The sequence below is a fragment of the Aedes aegypti genome, chromosome 1, assembly GCF_002204515.2.
Source record: "Aedes aegypti strain LVP_AGWG chromosome 1, AaegL5.0 Primary Assembly, whole genome shotgun sequence".
NCBI classification, from domain to species: domain Eukaryota; kingdom Metazoa; phylum Arthropoda; class Insecta; order Diptera; family Culicidae; genus Aedes; species Aedes aegypti.
The window spans coordinates 145,790,878-145,815,841 of record NC_035107.1 but is presented as its reverse complement, the minus strand read 5'-3'; the positions used below and the strand labels follow the sequence as shown (position 1 = coordinate 145,815,841).

General features: G+C 38.5%; 1 protein-coding gene across 2 annotated transcripts in view; it reads left to right on the top strand.

Moving 5' to 3' along the window:
- The first annotated feature begins 9,303 nt into the window (after window positions 1-9,303).
- LOC5565258 (protein unc-13 homolog 4B) overlaps window positions 9,304-24,964 on the top strand; it is a 57,211-nt gene continuing 41,550 nt past the window's right edge. The window contains exon 1 of one of the 2 annotated variants that reach the window (XM_021849976.1): window positions 9,304-9,948. In XM_021849976.1, coding sequence (XP_021705668.1) covers window positions 9,845-9,948 — 104 coding nt within the window. In that variant the 5' untranslated portion in view covers window positions 9,304-9,844. Of the gene's footprint in view, window positions 9,949-10,156; window positions 10,216-24,964 lie in introns of those variants that run through there. The other variant, XM_021849980.1, reaches the window with a different exon arrangement.

Here is a 24,964-nt window from a genome sequence, read left to right as displayed (position 1 = left end):
TACGACAAATCTTCCAAAAATGTCGTGAATACCAGGTCCCAATGCATCACCTATTCATCGATTTCGAGGCGGCATACGATAGTATCGACCGCGTAGAGCTATGGAAAATCATGGACGAGAACAGCTTTCCCGGGAAGCTCACGTGACTGATAAGAGCGACGATGGAAGGTGTGCAAAATTGCGTGAAGGTTTCAGACGAACACTCCAGTTCGTTTGGATTCCGCCGGGGACTACGACAAGGTGATGGACTTTCGTGCCTGTTGTTCAATATTGCGCTAGAAGGTGTTATGCGGAGAGCCGGGCTCAAAAGCCGGGGTGCGAGTTTTACGAGATCCGGACAATTTGTTTGCTTCGCGGATGATATGGACATTGTCGGCCGAATATTTGAAAAGATGGCAGACCTGTACACCCGCCTGAAACGCGGAAGTCGGGCCTACTATGGCCTCCACAAGAAGCTACGGTCAAAAAAGATTCACACCCGCACCAAATGTACCATGTACAAAACGCTCATAAGGCCGGTAATCCTCTACGGGCATGAAACGTGGACGATGCTCGAGGAGGACTTGCAAGCACTTGGAGTCTTCAAACGTGCTGTGCTTTGGACGATCTTCGGCGGTATACAGGAGAATGATGTGTAGCGGCGAAGGATGAACCACGATCTCGCCCAACTCTACGGAGAACCCAGTATCCAGAAGGTGGCCAAAGCTGGAAGGATACGATGGGCAGGGCATGTTGCAAGAATGCCGGACAGCAACCCTACAAAGATGGTGTTCGCTTCGGATCCGGTTGGTACAAGAAGGCGTGGAGCACAGCGAGCTAGGTGGGCGAATCAAGTGCGTATCGATTTGGCGAGCGTGGGGCAGAACCGAGGATAGAGAGATACGGCCACGAACGGAGTATTGTGGCGTGAAATTGTTGATTCAGTGTTATCTGTGTAGATGTTAACTAAATAAATGAAAATGAATGTTTTTAGTTCTTTGCTTAAATATCATACACTTCGGATTATCACACACAACACTGCCCAAAACTGCATATATGTCACATTCGACATTTTTGACAATTTCGATTTAATACCGTGAGAAGTCATCAAAACATATATACCAAAGACAAAAAAGTGTACTACGACCTGTTAAACTTGGGTACCATTTGCACTACCGAGGGACCAAATGCAGTACTAGAAGTGGTACCCAATCTGAGCCCGAGTGGGACGGATCCTGTATATACTTTCGATCTACTTATTAAATCTGTGAGATTGTTCTAGGATCCTCGAAAAAAAAAACAAATTGTTCTGTCACATTGCTAATCATAACCGCATAACTGTCACATTGAGAATATACATGGGCCTCATAATATAGTAGTAATGATATTACTATCAGATTAATTTTATTACTATTCTCCTAATGTCCGATATGAGCAAAAATCATCCTCAAATAAGTAGTATTGAATTCTAACTTTATATAACTAATTTTTACAAATTTTAGATTAGTTAGTATGTGAACAATTATTTTTATTATGTTTATTATTACTTATGAGCAGAGAATGGCATGACCATTTTGCATGAAAATTCGTTATGATTATTATTTTAATTATTTTTTATTTTCAAAACTGTAATGCAGGCCGCGATTAAGCTTATATGAGATTAAGATTATCTTTACCATATTTAAATAAAGGCAGTTCTCAAATCCAACGTCAAACAACATGTTGTTATCAAATAACTGCCTCAATGACTATGTTCCCCCCACATTTATTTGAATCGGACAATAGTTAATTTTTTCTGGTTTTATTTTCAAAAAAATTCTTCGAATGACACGTCGCTTAAACTCGCCCCGATGAAGTTCGCAGGATAAGCCACTACGAGAGAAACACAGAGAGCAGAGAGACACGTGAAAAGTTAGCGACTCATTCCCTTATAGATAACACAATTCTCGCGTAACAATTCAAAAGGGCCAATCCTCAGATCGTTGACTCTGAGAAAATTCGACTTGAATATTGTTCACCACATTTTCAATTCCAATTTCTCAGTGTTCAAGTCAATCAGTGAGATTTCTTGCTCGTTGAGTGACGATTTACTCTTACTACACGCTTATAATCGATTTTATTCTGAAAACTGACAGAAATGTGAAAAAAGGATGAGTTTAAATGCTTGGCCCATTTTCGATTTTCAACAAGGCATGGGCCTTTTTAATTGGCCAAATTGAATTTTATTAGAGTGCTTGGCCCACGGCTAGGCCTTTTCGGTTTTCAATGAATGAGCAAGAGAGAGTCATTGGCCTCTCACTATGCTAAGGCCAATGACAGTTTGCGAAATTTTCCGATTGTAGGATTTCTTGATGGAGCGAGAATCGATCATTGGCCGTTTCGAGCGGGGGCCAATGAATGATTTGGAAAAAAGCGGTTATTGGCCGTTTTGAAAATCGAGTTTATAACGGTAAGTTTTATGATTATGTTGACAATGTTTGCATAGTTTGTGGGTGTTGAGAGATGCTATCGAATGGTATTAAAACCCAATTTGTTTACAATTTGATCATTGGCCCATTAGAACTGTTACGCGAGAATTGATGTACTTGTGTCAGCTGCTGTCCACAATAAATATGTACTCTCTTTGCGTCTGTTCCACTATACGAACACTTGACCATATGGATGCATGGTTGCATGACCGCTCACTTGTTGCAAGTCTGTATGATTGATTCTGATTTTGAGATTCTGAATGATTAGACGGGGTACAATTTGCAATTATGTGTGTTTTTTGTAGCTCGGATATCAAAATAATTTTATTCTTGGCTTAAACTGTACTTCATAAAACGCATATCAGGACAATTCGTATGAGTCTAACAGAATCTTCTTTAATATCTGACAGCGCTCAGAAAAGTTTGTTACTCGGAGTCAGATAGACCCGTTGAACCTCGGAATGCTGGCGAGCTAGAGCAGGGGTCTTAAATATCCCAGGGTCGGCTTAAATGGCTTTCAAGGGTTCTGTCCTTCAAGTGGAAAAACTATAAAACCACTATTTAACATTTATACGATTTATTGGGTGACTTACAGCTAAGGAGGAGGGAAGGGCCGGCCGGCTACGCACTGTGGCTTGGGTCTGATGGTGAAGGTTTACCTCGTGGGTTGGCGACGAACTTCTAGGGCTTCGCTGATTAACGGGACGCGTCGTTCCTTGTATTCGGAGCGCTTGTGATAGGCCTTTGAAGCGGAGGTCCGAACACATGGAAGGGCTATATCTGGGATCTCTATCTGGCGATTGTACTGCCCTACGGATATCCTAGGCCTTTTCCGGGTCTGAACTCACCAGTACTCTTGGACCGTGTGGTCAAGGTCGACGGTAATCCTGGGCTGCGCTTCGGGTTCCGTATCGTTTAGGAAGGTCTCAAGGTTACCTTCCCAGAATCCTTTGGGTCCTGATCCGAATAATTGCACAATTCGAAAGGTTTGGGGTTAGGTGGCTGCTAGGGTCATCGATTTGTTAATTTTAGTCCATACCTGATCCGAATACATCCGGCAATAGATTTCTGTGTCTGTCGGAGACAATTAACGTTCAGTCTCACTATATTTATATTTCCACCACTTTGGTTATAATAGACCGTCTTGGCTGAGATATGAAATGGAATAGAACAAATCGATAGCTGTCTCTGACTCTAGTTGCCTTTCCTTTTCGCATATTCCCTTTTTTCTTGCTTGGTTCTTTTTCTCGCATGTGGTATCACCTTTTGCTATTCAGCAGTGCGTACGAGGGGTAGGGTGTTGTTTAGATGTGTTTTAACAAATTGCAATATATAACTTTTTTGAGTGTGTATGCTTTTTGAACTAGTTTAACAATTTTATATGATGAATTTTTAACATTAGGGATCATATTTGAGTATAGTTTATGTTAACAATACGCTAATAAACATATAAAGGGTAATTTTAGAATAGGCAAATAAAGAATTTTACATCACAGCGCTTACAAGTTTCAATAGAAAATCCTTAACATCATTTACAAAAAGTTCAAAGCAAGATTTATAAATAGTCCTGGTATAAATTTCACCTGAATTCTAGACTAGTTCACCACAGAAATAGGAGGTGCTCAGATACAATAATATATTGGGCAGCATCCATTTATTACCTAACGCTAAAATTTGTAATTGTTGTCCCCCCCCCCTTCGTAACGCATTTTGTATGAAAATTTTCAAATTTTTGTATGAGTCGCAACGCTTGAGCCTACTCCCCCCTCCCCCTAGAGCGTCACGTAATTTGTGGATGCCGCCTTGGGGGAGCCAAGCCCATGTTTCGCAAAGGCCTAGATGAAGGAAAGGGTAATGGTCTAGGATTCACTATAAGCGAGTGATGCGACCGGATTGAAATTAAGTATATGTGTAGTTGAGTGAATGTTATTTAAATAATTGGGTACAAGTGTGAATGAAATGTATTTATCAACATTGGTAGCGAAATAGCTAAGGATGTTAATGTCACTCCATGCGCGCTTGTTTCCGCAGGTATTTCCACCTTATGGCCTAGCTAAAGCTTTGGTTTAAGCGTAATTTCTCGCTTTCTGAAACGAGAAGATAGTTTGACCCAACCCTAGGATACAGAAATAGTTCAGAATGCATTAAACGTAAGCAGTTTAATCGGAACGAACTCACCAAAACCACTTGTTTGTCCTAACGCCAAGTATAGAAGCAAGTTTCAATCATTTAGTTAAAACACAAAACGGAATCCATTTTCTCTGGATCATCGTGTCTCATAACCATAACTAATATGCTTTCTAATTGTAATTCATTAGAATCACACTTTTCACTAACGGAAAAAAACTATTTGGGTGGCATAGTGCCGGCCGAACCAACGGGGGAATCTCGTAAAAATCTAATACGCAGAACAAAGCAAACCATCTTTAAATATAGTTTTCACATGTAGGGTAAGTGTACCAGTTATGGACATAGTGATTCCCTATTTCGCCATACGTGATTACTTTAATGTCTTCAAATTTTGAAAATTTTTGCGTGTTGTAGTAGTTAGATTTAAGATATATCTTAATGTTCTAGCATTTAAAAAGATTTAAAATGTGATAGTTATCAAAATGTCACATATGGCCAAATAGGGAACCACTATGGCAATAACTGGTACACTTTCCCTATAAATCATTTTCATCACTTCACTAAACTTTTGGCAGAACATCTGGAACTGAAAAAGCACCATCAGCCGATTCATTTTTTCATCAATTGAATTCGATTTACGCGAAACCGAAATCAATGTGACAGAAAATTCAAAACGCAGCCGCCTGCACGCTCGGCTTGCTGCGATCCTAGTGGCAGCTGGCCAAATCCGGCCAAAAATGACTTTGCCCCTATGCTTATGGATTGATGAGCGGTAACAGCACATTCTTTCATGCATTCTTCGATGTAAAGTTGGGATGTCATCGTCGAGGGGTGGTAGGTCATTTGGCATAAAGTCGTTTTGGCATAAAGCCTTTTGGCATAAAGTCGTTTGGCATAATGGTCATTTGGTATAAAGTCGTTTGGCATAATGGTCGTTTGGCATAATGAGTCTGAAACCAAGAATTTCTTAAGACGACATTCGTTTTGACGTTTCTATTGAATCTCTCTAAAGGCATCAGTTTTGTTTTGGAGTCAATTGACACAAAATGACACTTTATTAAACAGTCATATGCTCTTGAATAAACTAAAGCATATTAGGGAAGTTATTGCCAATAGTATTTTATTATTAATCCATAAATTACCCTTCTCTCAAATATTAAGGTGAAACAGCTTGGCATCATAATTCAATAATGTACTAAAACTTTGAAGGCACAAATCTCGCGAAAGAGGCATCAAACTACAGTGCAATTCCTATTTTAGCTTTGTGCACTAGCAGAAAGCTTAAAATAAGAAGATTGACCTTGTATGATCATTATTTCAACAGATTTGTGCCTTTGAAATCGTGAATAGGGGCACAAGCCGGCCATTGTACCTGCCATGTTTGGTTTCCGAGATGTGTCACCTTAATTCCTCTTTTGAGTCTCGCAATTGGAATAATTTTTTGCACTGAAGATTTTGATATATTTAGCACAAATTTACCCTTCGTTCAAACGTTCTATGTTTTTTTTAAAATATGATGTAGCCATAATTATAGGTATAAAAACCGTTGATTTAAAATTTAAATAAATTTCACCTTCTATTATACATAGGCTGTTCTTTGGAGCTATATTTTTTTAAATATTATTGTTTCCAACTGACAAAAGGGCGGCATTCGATAACATTGATCTGCTCAATTATCAACGAAAAGAGACATCGATTACTGCAGTTACTTCGATGGGTTGTGCTACTTTTCCCTGAATGTCGTTTCTCCAAACGCCAGTTCACCTAATATCCCGTTTCCCCGATTAGCCCATATCCCCGAAAAGTTTTTAGCACTGATAGTTGTCGTAACTTTATATATTTCAGGATGGTGAACGAACTGACCATCTAACATGCACCCTTCTTTATTTAATTGGCGGTTCTTTCGAGTTTTACCATCCTCAGCATTTTTGCTAACATGTGTAAAGCCGAGAATGACAGAATACCTCCTTCTTTTGATTGCTAATCGTTTTTTCTTGTTCTCTATCCAGCCTTTTATAGCACCTATTTGAACTGCACTACTTTTCGGAGAAACCGGTCATTCGGGGAATCGACATTCGAAGAAACGACATTCGGGGAAAAGTGGCACAATCACTTTGATGATTCTAAACTTTTGGTTTTATTATGCCGCAATAATTTTTAGCGTCCAATCTCCTACTGATTTAATCATACATTTTGCCTTCTTTTAAAAACAGGCTGTTCTTTATATTCATACTATTTAAAATTTTATTATTTAGTAAAGTTAAATGTAAACCATTTTTATATTTGGCTGTTTTGTCAGTTCTTGCAAGACGTCCTATAAAAATATTAAAATTAAAATGTAAAAGTATATTATCTCAATCACAAATTTTCCCTTCTTTCGATAAAAGACGGTATTTTTGATGTACACTTCCAAAACTAAAATTTATATTAGGTTGTTGAAAAGTTTTGCAGCACAAATTTTCTTTTAAAAATGTGTTGTTCATTTGAGTTATTCTGTGAGAAGATTTTTTTTTCATTAGAGCCTTAAACATTTTAAACGAAAAATAACTTATAAGCTATTTCGCATAATGCTGCAGTAATAGATCTTTTAATATTTTGCAAATCAATTTTCCCCTCTTTTATCAAGTAGTTTTCATCAATTGTTACGTCCTAACTGGGACAGTGCTTGATCTGCAGCGAATTATTCTATCTATGAGTATTCCTTTTATTATTAACAGCTCTTTGCCAATTGACGATTTTCATACATGTATATCACAAAAAGCTCAAACTGGTCTGCGATGTAGAGAAAACTGTTATTCCGAAAACATCTTCCACCAGACCCATCACGAGTTTTATTTGGTATGCTCTCTAATGTCACAACAATTTTTGACATTCATAGCTTGGAAAATCTCTGAACTAACACCACGCTTGTTTAGAACCTACAAAACATTTTTGCTAAGGGCTCGGTGGTGTTGATTTCGGAAAACGCTTCAAAAATGCCGATAATAATTCTCAGTCAATCATTATGCCAAACGGCCATTATGCCAAATGACCATTATGCCAAACGGCCATTATGCCAAACGGCCATTATGCCAAACGACTTTATGCCAAACGGCTTTATGCCAAACGACCTTATGCCAAACGACTTTATGCCAAACGGGGTACAATCCGTCGAGGATGTGACGAATGGTTCCATTTTAAGCTACAACTGCCAATGGTCTGCCAAATCACGACCTCTTTTTGAAATTGTCGGTGAACACGAGCTTGAATCTTCCCGGCACATCCTCACGTCCTGTCGTACAAGACCCTAGCACGTTATTTGGCCACAGAATTCTGCTTTATGTGCCGGTTCGGGTGTTTACTGCTCTGTGCGACTTGTATCCTTCCTTGGCAAGGATGTTCCGCACTGTTTGGAAGTTGGCTTTGTATTTTCTGATTACATCTTAGATCGAAAGACCGGAGTTGGCTTTAATGCACCTCAACACCCTTATGTGTATCTAATAATCCCTAGTTCCAGGCTTTCCTTAAGTTCACTAGTTCATTGCCACATACATATTTTCTTGTAAGTTTTGATCACTCGACGAACTGTTTACGGCATTTGCTGCACTTCAGTTAGCTAGGAACCGTACCACTCTAGATTGTTTAGGTGTTTGTGCACATTTTTTTCACTTTTCGAGTTTCATTTTACATTATTTCTGAACACGATCGACTACTTTGACAAAATTTCATCAGTTATCCTTTGAACAAACCAAAGATTGCAAAGTGTCAAAGATTTCATACAAAGTTATACCTTATTCAGGTGGCAAGTATTGAAATTAATTTGGTATGGAATACCCTAGCTTGGTATTCAACAGGCATGGTAGCAACGTGCCTGCCCCTTAACTTTTAGTCAGCCTTTGTCTTCTTCACGTAGAGGCATATAAGGTGCTCAGTCGTCATGTCAACCAAAAACAAACTACCTTGACCTTTTACACTCAAAATATCTATAGAACATAGCTGAGAGCTGCTTTACTGATTTTCCAAAAAAATCATGAAATCTGCATTTAACCAACAAGAAAACCAGATACCACAGACAAACATACGTAACTGCTAGAACAATTATCAATTCAAAACATAGTCCCGCGAACATTAACGCCCAATGCTAAAACCACTGTGTTTGGCCAACCGTGAACTAGGTGGCGGTAGTGCGCAAATGTCAAACTCGAACAAAAGTGATGCGAGCGCCACGAGTGGCCCGTCGGCCAACTACCAAGTATAAGCATTGAGCGCTATTCTGCTGTACGAAATTCGAGTATTATGCTGTACGATAATAATTCGAGTGTTACGTCTGTTTGTCTGTGTAGATACATAGGGTAGATGAACCAGTTATGGACATAGTGGTTCCCTATTTCGCCATACAGGATTACTTGAATGTTTTCACATTTTAAAAGATTTTTTGTGTTGTAGTAGTAAGATTTAAGATATATCTTTATGTTTAAACATTCGAAAAGATTTAAAATGTGAAAGTTATCGAAATTTCCCGTATGGCCAAATAGGGAACCACTATGGCCATAACTGGTACACTTTCCCTATGTTAGTTTTCAAATACAGAGTGCGAAAGATTTATATTGGATACTCAGGGCTTAAGCTCAACCGGCGCGCTCTACAGCACTTTCCCCTACCTTGGAAGAGCCATCAGGACCGAATTTCTCCCTCTCACATGAATCACGACACGCGTGGATGCCGCGGCGGAGAGTTCGTTTCATTGGACGGTCAGTCGTTACGGAAAGCTGCGCGCGCGAGCACCCTTCAAACTGAGTTGAGTCGCGTTTTGAGCCATCCAAGACATTCAAGAAACTGCAGCAGTAATACAAAAGAACAGAAAACGTTTTGTTAAAAATCAACAATTACCACACGCACAACGCAGTGCAGGCAGTTGTGGGTGGGTTAAATTCGGAACGCCAAGCGCCTCGGTGACGGGAAAGGTCAATTTTCTGGTGGGTGACTTTTCCCGTAGAAATCTTACGTCCCAGAATAAAGAAAAGCGCAAAGTTCAAAACAACAGTGAGAGTGTGCTGAACCGTTGCAGATATTTGAGATTTCGGTGCAAAAATAGCCATTAGGCAAAGAGTGGAAGTGTGATTGACGGAAGCACTATATCTTTTCAATTTTTGATTACGTGATCATACGATAGGCGCCTTCTCCTAAGTGAGAACATCTAAGCAATCCAAGCGAACGGATTGCAATTAGCTCAGCAACGGTAAACAGGTTGACGTTTCTCACTTTGCCCCAGCCTACTCAGTTGACGAATGATGCGCCTCAGTATGTCACACACCAAAAACTTCATAGACAACAAAATAGAGGCCATACAGGCCAGGTGGAGTTCGTCAAAGCCGGACGGCAGAAATAGCAGGTAAATGCCACAAACGCCCCGCTTCGTTATGATGGAGAAGGGAATCAACAGAAATTAAAAATATACCATCATGTAGGGGATTCCCCATGCAATACGCATGGCCTGTCCGGCTCCTCTCGCTCAGTGATGCAGTGTGGGAGAAAACCGGTTGGGTTAATTGATACTAAGCATCACACTATATTATAAAACCGAACGAATATAAAATCTACCGGTCAGTATCGGTACTTGATAGAAGTTGGAGTGTGATTCGTTGTAAAGTACTAGGATGTAAGTATTGTAATTTAGATATTGTTTCTGAAAAGCTTTCAAATATATTCGACATATTCGGGATTGGTGATAAGCTTTGCAGATTCACAATTATTTAGAGTGAATATGCCAAAATTGATGATGAACCGGAACTATCAACATCATTGAAACGCAGAGTTACTATACCATCGAGTTGGGGAGATATCGAGTTATAAAACACAAAATCGGTGCAACTTCGGTTCAAAGGATCATCGAGGTAACCATGAAAACCAACTTTTTCTTTGAATCTTTGTCTTGAAGTCGAGTTATTGAGAGTTGACTGTAATTAAATTTATTTTATTGCACCTGCACAGTCCGAAAATCTTACAGATAAGACTGCGATAAATCCAGAAACGACGGCCTATTACAATCCCGCCTAAATGTTTTTTCCAAGTAAATGTTACGCCCAACAATGTTAGTTTAATATTGCGATTCGCGTCAAAAACTAGCCATATATCAATGTGCTGGGATCAGACCTTCCTTAGTCTAGTGGTAGAGTCCGCGGCAACATAGCAAAGTCATACTTACTAAAGGTGTATGGATCCGATGGATCCGATTTCCGGTCGGCCCAGGAACTTTACGTATTGGAAATTTTCTTGACTTCCTTGGGCATAGAGTATCACTGTGGTATCACCGTGGTTGTCACATGATATACAAATTCGGAAACGGCAAATATGGCAAAAATGTAGTCGAAGTGCTCATTGAACACAAAGCTGAGAACGATGCTCTGTACCAGTGAGAACATAATGCCAAGAAGTAGAAAACGATGTCAATTTTCTAAAATTCACCTTAACAATCATCCAGTCAACATACTTTTCACATGCTGAGAAACACACTAATAATTTGTTAGCCCTTTTTTAATTTTTTGAAATTTTCAGAATTTCCCGAAAATGTTGTCTAGTTATTGCTGGGAATGGTAATAGTAGTAGGCTTGAATTTCGCGAAAATCACGTGGCTCTTCCCAGTACAGTACTTCAAAAACGTGAATCTCATCAAGTAGCCTATGTTGGGTGCATGCATTTTATAAATCAAGTGTCATTGAAAGCTTCTTCTTCTTCTTTCTGGCGTTACATCCCAACTGGGACAAAGCCTGCTTCTCAGCTTAGTGTTCTTATGAGCACTTCCACTGTTATTAACTGAGAGCTTTCTATGCCAATTGACCATTTTTGCATGTGTATATCGTGTGGCACGTACGAATATACTATGCCCTGGGAAGTCGAGAAAATTTCCAACCCGAAAAGATCCTCGACCGGTGGGATTCGAACCCACGACCCTCAGCTTGGTCTTGCTATCTGGGCCCCTTGAAAGCTCTGAATGCGGGAAATGCAGCGAGAAATAGAACATTTTTATACAGTAATTTTGGGTTGCCATTAGCAACGGGTGTTTTGTTATTTCCAAGGATTTTTGCCACCAGCAGCGATGGGCGTGAATTTCACTGGCTTCGCTGACTGTGATTCACTTTGCTTGGCTACTGTAGAGTGAATTTCAAGATTTTTCCCAACCCTAGGTCTAGTTTATGGAGCAAAATATGGTCCAAGTGGTTCCGGAAATTATTCCGGATTGCCTTGAGGTACCAACATTGACCATATAATACGTTCAACGTGTATCCAAAGACCATGCTGACAAGGGAAGGTCACGATGGTGTTACACGGGGTTTTCAACCGGACTATTTTTGTTAGGTTCTACATGTCGAAAGATGAAAAACCCCAAAGCCTTTCGGGTGATGGACCAGTGGTGTAGTCAAGAGGGGCGCTGAAAGGGGCAATTTTGCACGTATACTATATTATTAAGCTAATTGGAAATTTGACAAAAATATTTTTTTAGTATCTATTGTGAAGGTAGCGAACAGAATTGACATTAGTGTATGTTTAAAATGTATTTTCCATGCCATTGGCATAACTAACATGTAATATGGACACCAAAACAAATTTGGTTTTATTATAATAGTATACCAATACTAAACCCATCCCGATTGCGCCTATGGCATGGAAAATACATTTTAAACATACATTAGTGTCAATTCTGTTCTCTACCAACACAATAGATACTAAAAAAATATTTTTGTCAAATTTCCAATTAGCTTAATAATATAGTATACGTGCAAAATTGCCCCTTTCAGCGCCCCTCTTGACTACACCACTGATCCATCACCCGAAAGGCTTTGGGGTTTTTCATCTTTCGACATGTAGAACCTAACAAAAATAGTCCGGTTGAAAACCCCGTGTAACACCATCGTGACCTTCCCTTGTGAGAATGTTGATGATCTCGGCAAAGCAATTCAGTAGATCAAGGGCTATTCGGAATTGATAAATCTGGTAATTCATCCGCTACGTGGTGCTAGTAACGTTTTTCGATCTCCAATGCCTCGCGATCCTGATAAGCTAGAAGGTTGGTGTCTTCAGCAGATCAAGAGCTGTCTGGCAGTAGCAAATCTTATTGTGAGTTCATCCGATAGGTTCAAATCCGCTAGTAACAAATTCTGTTAGATCATCACTATCGCGATATTCTGTCTTTTGCTAAGTTGTCCAGCAGATCCAGCTACCAAGCAGTCAAGGGCAGTGAAAAATAGGATTAGGAGTTTATCCGCTATGTGGTGCCAGTATTCTTTTTCAACTTTTCCTTTATTTTTATTTGTTTTTGAGTGATTTATTTACTACATGATGCTAGTAAATTGTTCTTCTTCAATCTTCTGTATCTAAAGATTCCGATAAAATAATAAAGTTGATGTTTTCAGCAAAACAGTTTAAATGACCATTATCTGTTTGATTTCATATTATCATACAGATTGTGATAATCTAAACTATTTTGCCAAAAATAACAAATTTTAAGCTTTTAAGTTTTGTTCTCTATGTGTTATCAAATACATTTTTGGCAAACTTTGTTTTTCTATCTTTATTAACGAGATGTTTAGCCCTGGACTAGTTTATCTCGGGACCAACGGGCTTTACTTCGCTTCCGAAGAAACTCGTCTCTAAACTTTTACGTCAAAAGTAACTATCATGGGAATGGGATACGATCCCAGCTCCTCGGCGTAAGAGGCGTGTGTTCTAACCAATACATCAGATCCGTCCCCGCAATGGCAAATTTCTTGATTTCAAAAACCTGATTGATTGATTGATTTGTTTACTATCAACACTTTCTACCAGTGTGGTCCATTTGTGTCCGATTGAATTTTAAAAACCTGATATGCTACACAATACATTGAACTCTTTTCTTTCCATAGAGTTGAGAAGATACATTGGAAACTCAATTTACGAACCAGATTGACGGTTCGTAAAATGATTTGGTCGTAAATTGAATCGTATGTAAAACGAGGTTTTGCTTTTTGGAGTCAACTTGTGAATAATTCTTTTATATTATTTTAATTATGCTTTTAGTATGATTACGGGGTTGGTGGTTCAATGGCTACCACTTTTGCTTCATAAGCAAAAGATCGTGTGTTCCCAGTGAACATTTTGGTTGGTATAACTTTTGCTGTACATCATTCTATACGAATCAATTCAATCGTATAGAATGCACGAAAAGGCTATATACCTACCAAAGTGGAGGCTATATGCGTACTTGGCACGACTTTTTCGGACTTTCTGCGATCAGATATACGATGCCACAATATTAGGAAGAAAATAAAAAAAAATTCCAGCGAGTCTCGAACACGGGACCTCTGGATCCTGAATCGAGCACCTTACCACTGTACCACCAAGGGTTACTTGCCTGAAAAGCGATTATTTGCCAATGTTAATACATGTTTCATATACAGCGACACATACTTTGTTGTTCTTTGAGGCCCATCGTCAGCAGATAGACAAAGTTCGGGTGGCAATTTTTGCTAAGTTATTGCGATTTCATACGATGCTTACTGGATTGATATATGATCTGTCAAATTATATAACATAACGTGATTCTATGTTGCACTATTTACGACATGTTTTGTTGTCAACACAGATTGTTGTTTATGAATCGTATTGGGGATTTATATACAACTTGTATTGACATTGAGAACGCTTAATATGGCATCTTGTGCAATTCTGATTTTGGACGCATGAATATGTGATTTTGGATGCACATTCTTATACGATACGTGGTTCACTGGGTTCAATCCCAGACCCGTCCCGTTCCTCATACTTTGTAGTTGTATCTTTAACTTGCTTCTAACTTTTCCTCTTGATCTTCTTCTTCTTTCTGGCGTTACGTCTCAACTGGGACAAAGCCTGCTTCTCAGATTAGTGTTCTTATGAGCACTTTCACAGTTATTAACTGAGAGCTTTCTTTGCCGATTGAATATTTTTGCATGTGTATATCGTGTGGCAGGTACGAAGATACTCTATGCTCTGGGAATCGAGAAAATTTCCTTTACGAAAAGATCCTTGACCAGCGGGATTCAAACCCACGACCCTCAGCATGGTCATGCTGAATAGCTGCGCGTTTACCGCTACGGCAATCTGGGCCCCTTCCTCTTGATCTATCACACTTAAAACTATTCGTTCATAGCAAACGCTAGAACTATAAACGGACAAGAAACCGTTTTCCTTCGCTTCCATTCTTCCATCATCATAGCACGCCTTTCGTTACGCCTGATACATAGGCAGTCTGCTAACCAAAAGCAAGCCTGTCTGCCGTAAAACAATTTCCTTAACCCTACACCTTCTCGCAAGAACTGGCGTAAATGCAGAGGTACATCCGATCTACTGTGGACCAGTTTTAAATGCAATATCAATTCCTCCTCCTCCCCCTCATTGGTATGCATTCTGACGTGTCAGGCGCCATTGTTGGCTAAAAATAGAACATCACCAGTACTACAGTATACTGAGAGTGTCTGTTAATCCCAAGCATTTATCAAGTTGATTCTTTGTGTAAGTGCAGCTGATCTGGCAATACCAATCAACCACAGGCGGCCTGGCTACGGCGATCTGTCACTCGCTACATCGACACGAGGCTGATTATGCTGCACTGGCACTATACTCATCGGCCCACGTAAACCACGTCGATGAATACCATCGACGGTGGAGGCTTTGGACAATTCGCCCCGTCCTAAGGGTGGACCTTCACTTGAAGGAAAATTATGCCAAGAATAGGTTGTCACTAGTACCGGTTGGGGAGACGTCCGCACTGATGGTGCCTCGACTACCGGCGGGTATCACAGGGAAGATCTTCGTTTTCTTTCTTCGTCAGGCTGACTCGAGTGCCAAGTCACCATCATATTGTTCGCCAGATTCCAAAGGTTAGGATCGCTTACCATTTTGCTAACCATTCTGCCTGCATTGAAGTTTTATCCATAAGCATCCGCCGCGCTTCGTGCCATGTTGAACCTCGGGCAATCGTAGACAACATATTCCGGCGTTTCCTCTCTCTCAATACACATGGGACAGAACGGTGACAGCGTGTAACGAGGTTACAGTATTTTAATGTAATCTTCAATTACAAAAAAAAAACAAAATAAAATGTAATATTATTTCCGTGAAGCCATTTTTCGCGTACCGCGTCTCTGAGTCCACAAGTTGCGATTCAACAGTAGAGTCCTAATCAAAACTAAAAACTTGCGTTCTTAAAGGAAGTACACGAAAAACGACGAGCATTTACGAGCTCGGGTACCGCCGGTACAGGGTAATAGCCCAAAAATTCTGAAAAGCCATCCTCTTGAATCTAAGCCGTCAAACAGTTAAGACGCAGTGTGCGAAGAAATCAATAGAAAAGTGATAGTTAAATAGGGAAGTTATAGTATCTATTTAAGAGTGAATGCTATTAAAAGGTGTACGCAGTTAAAAGAGTAAGATTATTAAAAAATTGCCAAATTCTCGCATACTCTGAGATAACGCCCTAAAAGCCATTGGTAGCCACGTGTGTAGCTCGTTGTTTCTGAGCAAAAGAAAGAATAAGCATCCAAACCAACATCACGGGCAGGTAGATATCGATCCTTTCTTCCCCATAGCGTTGTTAAATAGCATGAAAATCCATTCAAATTCTCAGAAACAACGAGCTACACATATGGTTACCAATGGCTTTTAGGGCGAGATCAGAAGTTATGCGAGAATTGTAAACATCAATATTAATTCCCATTGTACAAATAGTTTTTCGAAAACGTGCTCGGAACAAAAATTTTGATTAGTTCTGGTGTTTCTGTGCTTGTTAGCAATCAGGTAACTTGTGTGACCCCAACGAAGAATCTAATCCCGAACATTGTTTCGCCTGAAGAATTTTCCTTCAAGTGAAGGTCCACCCTTAGGACGGGGCGAATTGTCCAAAGCCTCCACCGTCGATGGTATTCATCGACGTGGTTTACGTGGGCCGATGAGTATAGTGCCAGTGCAGCATAATCAGCCTCGTGTCGATGTAGCGAGTGACAGATCGCCGTAGCCAGGACCACCATCATAATAGGGCGCTTGCAGCAAACAATAGTGTGCCCAACGGCTCCCTTTGCTTTTGCTGGGTAAGGGATCGTTCAAATATTACGTGGAGAGGGAAGGGTCTGAAATTGGCAAATTTTGCGTTACGTAATACTTGAATGAACCCTAACGCTTTGAAACGAAAAACACGCTACGGAACGTTTCCCAGCAAAATCAAATGGGTCTGTTGGGCACACTAAACAAAGGCTGCAAGTGCCCTACCCAAGTAACCACAAGCATTATACCATTGCATTAATTTGGTCGAAAGTCAACATTTTTTGCATTAATAATGTTATCATGCATTTATTCAATAACTGTCAAGCAATGATGCATTTGATTAACATTGTAAATGCTTTGTAGCATTATTTCAATATAGCATTATGCTAAGCGTTCAGAGTGAATATACAGTTATGCTGTCATACAAGATTACATAACCTCATTAATCGCACTCGAATCTGTAATAAATAAGTAAGACGATCGAGTACGTTCGCATTCGCTCATTACGTTTTGTGGCATATGGAAGAATAATGTAATGACTTTCTTTCATCTTGAACCCCCATTTCATGATCTAAGGCTATATGTATTCATTCAAAATTGTTGTATTTTATCTATGAGACTCTTCTATTCATAAGGAGCGAGAGGAAATGTCGATCAATTTCTCTCCCCAGAAATCTGTTTAATGCGCCAGGGCTTTGTTTTGTGGGTTAAGTTCTGTTATTTCCTCTACGAGAAAGAATGGTGATTAAATTATTTCTATTGATGTTTCATTTGGTGAGGAAAGGAAATCAATCGCCGAAGATAATTCTTTCTATTCGTAATAACTGGGCGAATAGTAATGTTAACACACACAGTGGCTTCGTTTTTAAGGAACGTTTATCCTACCTTATTACATCAGCAGCTTTAGCACAGGACACCAACGCGCCAGGCATCCAGCACACCATCATCCTAGTTGTGGGTTCGAATCATGATTCCAACAAAAAAAAATCATTAAGCTGGTAAAGAAAACCATTGAAAGGTAGTCAATGGATTCATTGTTTTGTTTATTTTTAACGCAAGCCCTAAACATACATTATTTTAAGCTAATATACATTATGAACCTTAAATATACAAACATAAATGCTTTATTAGGGCTTGTGCATTAAAACTGCTTTACCGAGTATTGCATTAATTTGGTTGTTGTGGGGCCCTTTCCCACTTTAATTATGCTTTATAAAGCTCTTAAAGGTTATGTCACTTTAAAACAAAATCTGATAGCATACTATAGAGCAAACATAAAGTATTCATATATAGCTTCGTGGTTACTTGGGTATTGTTTCGGCCAACAACAACCTCAAATTCACCACGCTTCCGAGAACGTCACAGAGCGAGCATTATCGTGACGCTCAAAACGTAACGCACTGTCTTCGCTAGCGGCCGCTAGAAGGCCGTGAGAATTTGAAACGACCCCAACTAAGGGTACATAACAAAATTATATCAGCATATGTTATTATATTATAAGTTTTTTTCGAACATAGGTTGTTACAAACTTGATGCAGGATGTTGTTAAAATAACTAAAATGATAACAAAAAGTGTATGAATAGTAACATAAACATAACAAAATGTGTTACAATTCTATCAAAAACATATCAAATCAAGTTATAATGTTTGATACACAGTATCAAAATTATAATACTGTTCGATATACGATAATATTGTATATTATTGAAATGCATAACTATCCATTTATTTTGTTATAAAGTTGTTAATAATGAACAAAAAAATATCTTAAAGGGAAATAAAACACATTATGTTATATTTCTGTTTTATTATGTTCTATGGATAACGGAGCCTAACAAAATTATATCATAATATGATATGCATATCATATTCTTGTAAAATTGTATCATATTTTTGTTACAAGCTTCTAGTCGGGACGGCACGTGTACGCTACCCGACCAAAAAAAGAATTCGAAACGAGGAGAGTGGAACGGAGAAAGGATTCGGAGAGTAAAGGAAAAGGATTCGTTGGATCAAGAAAGGAAGGATAAGGAATAAGGACAATGGGAAAAGATCAAGTAAGCGCTACCCCAAAATTGTAAATACTAACCCCCTACATTTTAAGACGATGTTTATAAAGCGATGAGCGAAGTTAGAAAATCTTGAAGTTAATCAATAGGTACCTAATGCATTTCAAGCCTTGGCAAGATTTTAGTTTCCGTACATTTAGATAAAAGAAAGTTGGCATTTTCAGATTTCGGTTTTCGGGACGAGTAGAATAGGCTCTGGGTAAGAAAACCTACAAAGGAAACCTACCTACCCTAAAGTGTTGTAATCGTTCCTTGATAGTTAGTTTTTATTCGTTGGATGTCGTGTTCTGATGTTTCGGTCATGGGTCAACGGTCACAATTAAGGACTCGCCCTGAGGTCTCGCAGCCGGGTCGGGATTCTTTGTTTGAGACAACTCGCTCCTTCGCGGCAAGATAAAACTTGCCTGGCGCTTAAGCGGAGGTAGTATTACATCCGAGGTATTTCCGCCCCTAGTCCCGTTACAAGCGGGTGGCCGTATGGATCCCTGTATAGATCCCAGTATGGACTCTTAACTCCTTTCGGCCGACATCGGTTGCTTACATCAATATCCGATTCTCGAAGTAGCTCCGCAGACTCCAGCACAGATAGTCAGGAACCCTCACATTCCATGCAGAGCTGTGCAATGGCCTCCCAACTGGCGCTATTCAACGCTTTCTCACGTCTGTCGTATTTACGGCGCAGCTAGTCTACACTCTTAAAAATAATGAAAATTACTCTGGACGTAATTCTGGTTATGACTGAATGACACATGATGTAAGTGATGGAACGACACAAAAACGTGTCCTTGAAGATGTATTGAACAAAAAATGTAATTTTACATGTTAAAGGACACGAAAACGATGGAACTGTGATCGACATTTCCCGAATCAGACACTAACGTATTTTAAAATGGACACAAATTTACGTCATTCGGCTCGCTTCTTTTATGTGCATCCCAAAAGACGTAAATCACATTATTTTTTGGTACTGTGTAGGGTCATCTCGGCCAATCTAGGCTTAATCAGGCTAGTCTAGGGTCATCTTGGCCAATCTAGGCTTAATCAGGCTAGTCTAGGGTCATTTTGACCAATCTAGGCGGATTTAGGCTAATCTACGCGCAACTGAGCTCAGGCCCACGTATAGTCGTGCCCACTCGTTCAGCCAAGTTGTGAAGCGGAGAGCAACGTCTACAAAAGCTCTCACTCCACCGCCGCCTCACTCCACCGGACGCCTATACCCCGAAGAACAAGCTCACACACGAGTGGAAAGTTTGAATTCCGACCGTTTCAAGCGCCTGACGCCTACTCAATCGACGCAGCAAAGACATCGTCCAGTTGGGGGTGGTCCATTAATTACGTAAGGGTTTATGGGGGGAGGGGGGATTTTAAGATTTCTTACGCGTCATACAAACTATTTTTAGTTTCCATACAAAAAATCTTACAATGGGGGGAGGGGGGGGTCTAAAAACCTCCAAAATTGTCTTACATAATTAATGGACAGCCCCTTGGCATCCGTCGTTGGAACATCGCCTAGGAAACAAGGTTGGATGTATCACTAGGGTGTGTGAACCAATTATAGACACTCTAAAAAATTAGCTAATACTCGTGACGTCACAGAGCAGTAGGGTTTGCCTTGGCTAATAAACTAGAATTGAACTTAAATAAATTTTGAACTAAGGCTTTTGTAAAACTTTTTAAGTTCTATTTGGTATTCTTTTTGTTCATTGGCGGATATTTTTTCTAATTGTATAATTACTTCGAGTTTAGGTTTGACTTCACCAAACTCGCTCGTAAATTGATAGAATTTGTCGGAATTGTTGAACTTTTAGTTGAGATTTCTTTTACTACCATTTAGTTTTGGATAGCGTTTTTATATTTTAGATTCTCTTTCCTTTTCCCGTTTGACAATTAAAATTCTGTTGGGTCAAAGTGGAATTTCAGTTCTGGATTATAACTGTTGGCCTGCCCTGAAGAGGCAGTCTCATACAGGGATATTTTAACAGAGTTAACGGTCCTTTCTCGAAAGGTGTCGTCGTTAAAACAATTATTGGCTCTAAATTGATCATATTTCAAACATAATTTTCACTTTTTTCAATTAAAGACTGTTCTTTTCAGTTGTTTTGCGATATTTCGCAAAGATACGCTATTCAGTAACAGATCCATTCGATTAAACTAATCCGTGAAAAAAAAATTTTTTGGTCTGCTATATAGCAAAAATAGTAATCTTACGTCGATTCCGCCATACATCTTACACGTTGAGAAAATTGCATACAATTGTATTGTAGCAAAATAGACTAAATATCATGTATCGATCAAAGCATTGTTTTATAAATATAACAATGATAAAAATATTATTTGGCGCAACATTAACGACGCAAGTGATGTACTGCAGAAGTGACGCTAAATATCAATTAATTTTTCGCCGCAGCGGTACAGTGCTAGTAGTTCAATCCTTTTAAAATAAATAATCTGAAAGTTGGCTGCACAATTTTTTTATGCTTTGAGTAAAAATTATATGAGTATATTCACGACAGCAAAATGACAAATATCAAAAAATTCGGTAGCCCTAAATTTTCCATAAATTTGTCGATCAATTGATATCAAGGTTGAGAATGAATTACAAAAAATGATTCTGGGGAATGGTTTTGTGGAAAAAATCATTCTGGAGAATTGATTCTGGCAAATGGTTTACAGGCAAATGTCATACAATCTATTTCGAACAAAGATATGTGATTTTCTTGACCATTTTTGTCAAAAAAAATTGCGCGCATCGAGAATCTTCTTCTCATGTGCGTGCATAGTCCCTAAACAGTGACCTACTACCACCTCGCTCAAAATAGTTCTCAAATGAGTGTTTTGTCTCGTCTAACGACTTATTTCATCAGTTTGATATTGCGTCGAACGGATCAAACTTCATTGGTGCGATCGTTCGGGCCAGGTACCTAATTCTGGAAAAATTAGCATATTTCGATTCCCGTAGATTCTCGCTCATTATTTATGGCTCTCACGGGGGGGGCGTATGGCCGTGATTTATAGTTTCATACAAACGAGGCAGCATAAACGAATCAGTTTGCACAGTTTATAAACACAAACCCGCCGTCTATCTGTTAGCATTAATTAGCCTAGTCCAGTTATTGGACCAATCGGTGAGGGGTTTATTTAGCGCTCTGTTTTCCGCCGATCGTAAGTGTTTATGGATTTCGTTTTGTTTATTCTGAGCAGGTGATCGTGCCCGAAATCCATAATAATTTCTATCTCTAAGAACAAGTGCTAGTCAACATCTTTTGCTAGACACATCTTCTTCTTGTGAGTGACATTGCATTCCTAGTGGTACAGACCCTGATAAACAACAATTTCAAAAATAAAGCCTGGCTATAAGCTCCTTATTCACAGAAGAATCTTAAAAACAAGCTTTTGATCAACACACACATTTTCAGGCTGGCCGTGTTACATGCTGTACCAACCGACCAATGGAAAACTACAGTATCAATACAGAGTTTGTCCCTCAGATAGCATGTATATTCTAACAATATATGTTATAAATTTAGCTGGTTAGTAGTGAAACAAATTAACAAACTTTTCTCTATATGAAACAAAACATGTTTTAGTTGAACCTTTGTATCTTGACATTTGGTATCTAAGAAAATTGATTAATCGGTTTTGGACGATTTATAGGTTTTGATCTACCTCTGTATGAAAGTGCGCCACTGTAATAAATAAAACTACGAAAATTGTGATAATTTCGACCGACAGTTTTTCTGTAAAACATGTTTTTGCTCGGCCCCCCTAGGCCCCCTCCAGAAAAAAAAATCCTAGCTACGCCAATGGACATGTGTGCCTTTCATTGAAGCCCAACATAACTAAATTCGGTCAACACACTGATTTTTACGAGCTGTTTGAATTTTCGGGTCGAAAACGACCCTAAGTCACAATTTGTAACTTTTTGTTAGGGACTGAGGCTAGATTTTAATTGATTGCACTGTCTATTATAGGGATAATGAAAAATGGTATTTCTGGTGGATAATTAAAGAAAGACGTGTTGTTCGTTCTAGAGCCAACGTACGAAGACTCCGAGCCTATGTTCGTTTATTTTATTGTTATCTTACTCTCATTACATTTGTCGATGTAAGGGTGGCATACACCACATGAATACCACCACAAAAATATAACTCATTGTTTTGTTTTTCAAAGCGGAATTATACCAAAATTTGTTATTTTCTTAACATGAAACAAAACTGACCATGCAGCAATTGCTCTCAGATTTCTTCATAACAAAATGTGTTTATATTCATATGTTTTGAATTCAAACTTTTAACCAGATTTTTAATGAAAGTATAACAAACTTTGTTATTTGTAACAAATTTTGATATAATTGTGATTCAATTTTGTTGTAATCCATTGCTAGGGAGTATGGACTAGCTGTTGTAATAAATGGAAAAAGGCAATTAAAGGATAGGATCCAAAATAAAATTTAGAAAATGATTGAAGCTCCCTCCTTGGTATAGTACACATTAGTTACATGGAAATAACACCGCTAGCGCATGACGGCTCACCATAGTAGCATGTCCGAAAGAACTTGAAACTATTGAGAACCAGAGCTACAGGTCCAAAGCCCTGATAAAGGTGGATGGTTGTGATGGCTAACCAACTAACATTCACTCATTTAACAAACACCATTATAGCAGTTTTATTCAGCATCATGTTTAATAACATTTTAATAATTTTCATGGCCAACCTTTGTTCAGGCGTTGTTCACACAAATTTGGAGAAACTTTAAAGCATGTCGTTGAATTCCAACTTTATTTTTCAGCTTTTAAAACGTTTTACAAGAACTTAGTTCAGCTTTTATACGACTGGTCCGAAAATAATTAAAAATAAATAAAAACCAAAACAATATTTTTCTAGGCGCTTCAAATGTAGTGCACACAATCATCATGATATAATAACCATATTTAAAAATCGCCTGGATACTGGATTCGAACTCGAGACCTTCCAATCGTCAGCGGTATGCCTTGCCATCTGCGCCATCCTAGAATTAATTAATAAATCGTCCAGTGCAATATATAAACCTCTCATAGCTGAATATTGATCATGTTTGAGCCTCTATTCGACATCGTCTAATCAACACATGGTATGCTAATTAACAACTGAACAAGCATATTATTCAGTTGCTGTTTAGTGCTGATCCAAGCTGAGTTCAGTCGGCTATTTTTAGCGCACAGTGAGAAAATTTATGTCAATGATGGTCAAAACTAATTTTTATTTACACGAAGTGAAATCAGTCTGAAATGATAAAGGTGAATATGCATCGAAACCAAACCTTAAATTTTCAAGAGCACAAATCTAGAGAACTAGACAGCGCAGCGGTTCGAGCTGAAAACCTAATCGATTGTTCACACGCTGGTGGTAACCAATCGATTAAGTATTCAGCTTGAACGGATGTTTAGTTCTCTAGATTTTGTTCTTGAAAATTATTTAAATTGAAATTCATTTATTTTATAAATTATTTTTGTAATCATTAATTATATTATTGATTTGTATTCTTCATAAACCTATTATGCATCAAAGAAATAGTCTTCTGTATGAATATATTTAAATCATTTGAAGTGTTCTGAGGATTATGCGCCAGAATAGAAAAAATGTTCGAATACCTTGACTCGTGGGATTTTTTTTTCAGAAATGGCCAAGTAAATCATTTTTCTTAGATCGCACAATTCAATTGTAAAGAAATGAAATTTCAAATGTAGCTCGCTCTAGAAATTTATTTAATCAATTCTGTCAAAGAATGTTCAACTTTTCTTGTACGGAACAACATCCCGAGCAGGCGAAAAAAGCTTAGCAATAGCAAATTATAATATGGATAGCTAAAGTGATATTAACTTTATAGATATATTATATAAAAGATCTGGAAATGACATCTAAAATTAACTACATACAAGGAACAAACAAAATTATAATGTTTTCTTCAGATCTTTTATGTCAATCAAGTCAAAAGCACGCTTTGTTTGTCAGTCTTCGCTCCTACTAGGAATACTTAGCTCAAATGTTTTTTTTTTGTTTTTCAAAAACATTCTACATTTTTGGAGGCTGACCATGTATATTTTGTGAAAAGCTATTTAAAAAGTTTCGAGAAAGCATAAGTTATAAGCTTTGAAATGCATTCGGAACTCAACACGAATTTCGGATATTTTGTCCATTTTATGAAATTTAGCTATAGTGTGATCGCTTTTACAAGGCTTATTTATTGCTGAACAATGTGTTTGTTAATCATCAATTTGGCCTCTATTAGATCAACTGTTCTTATA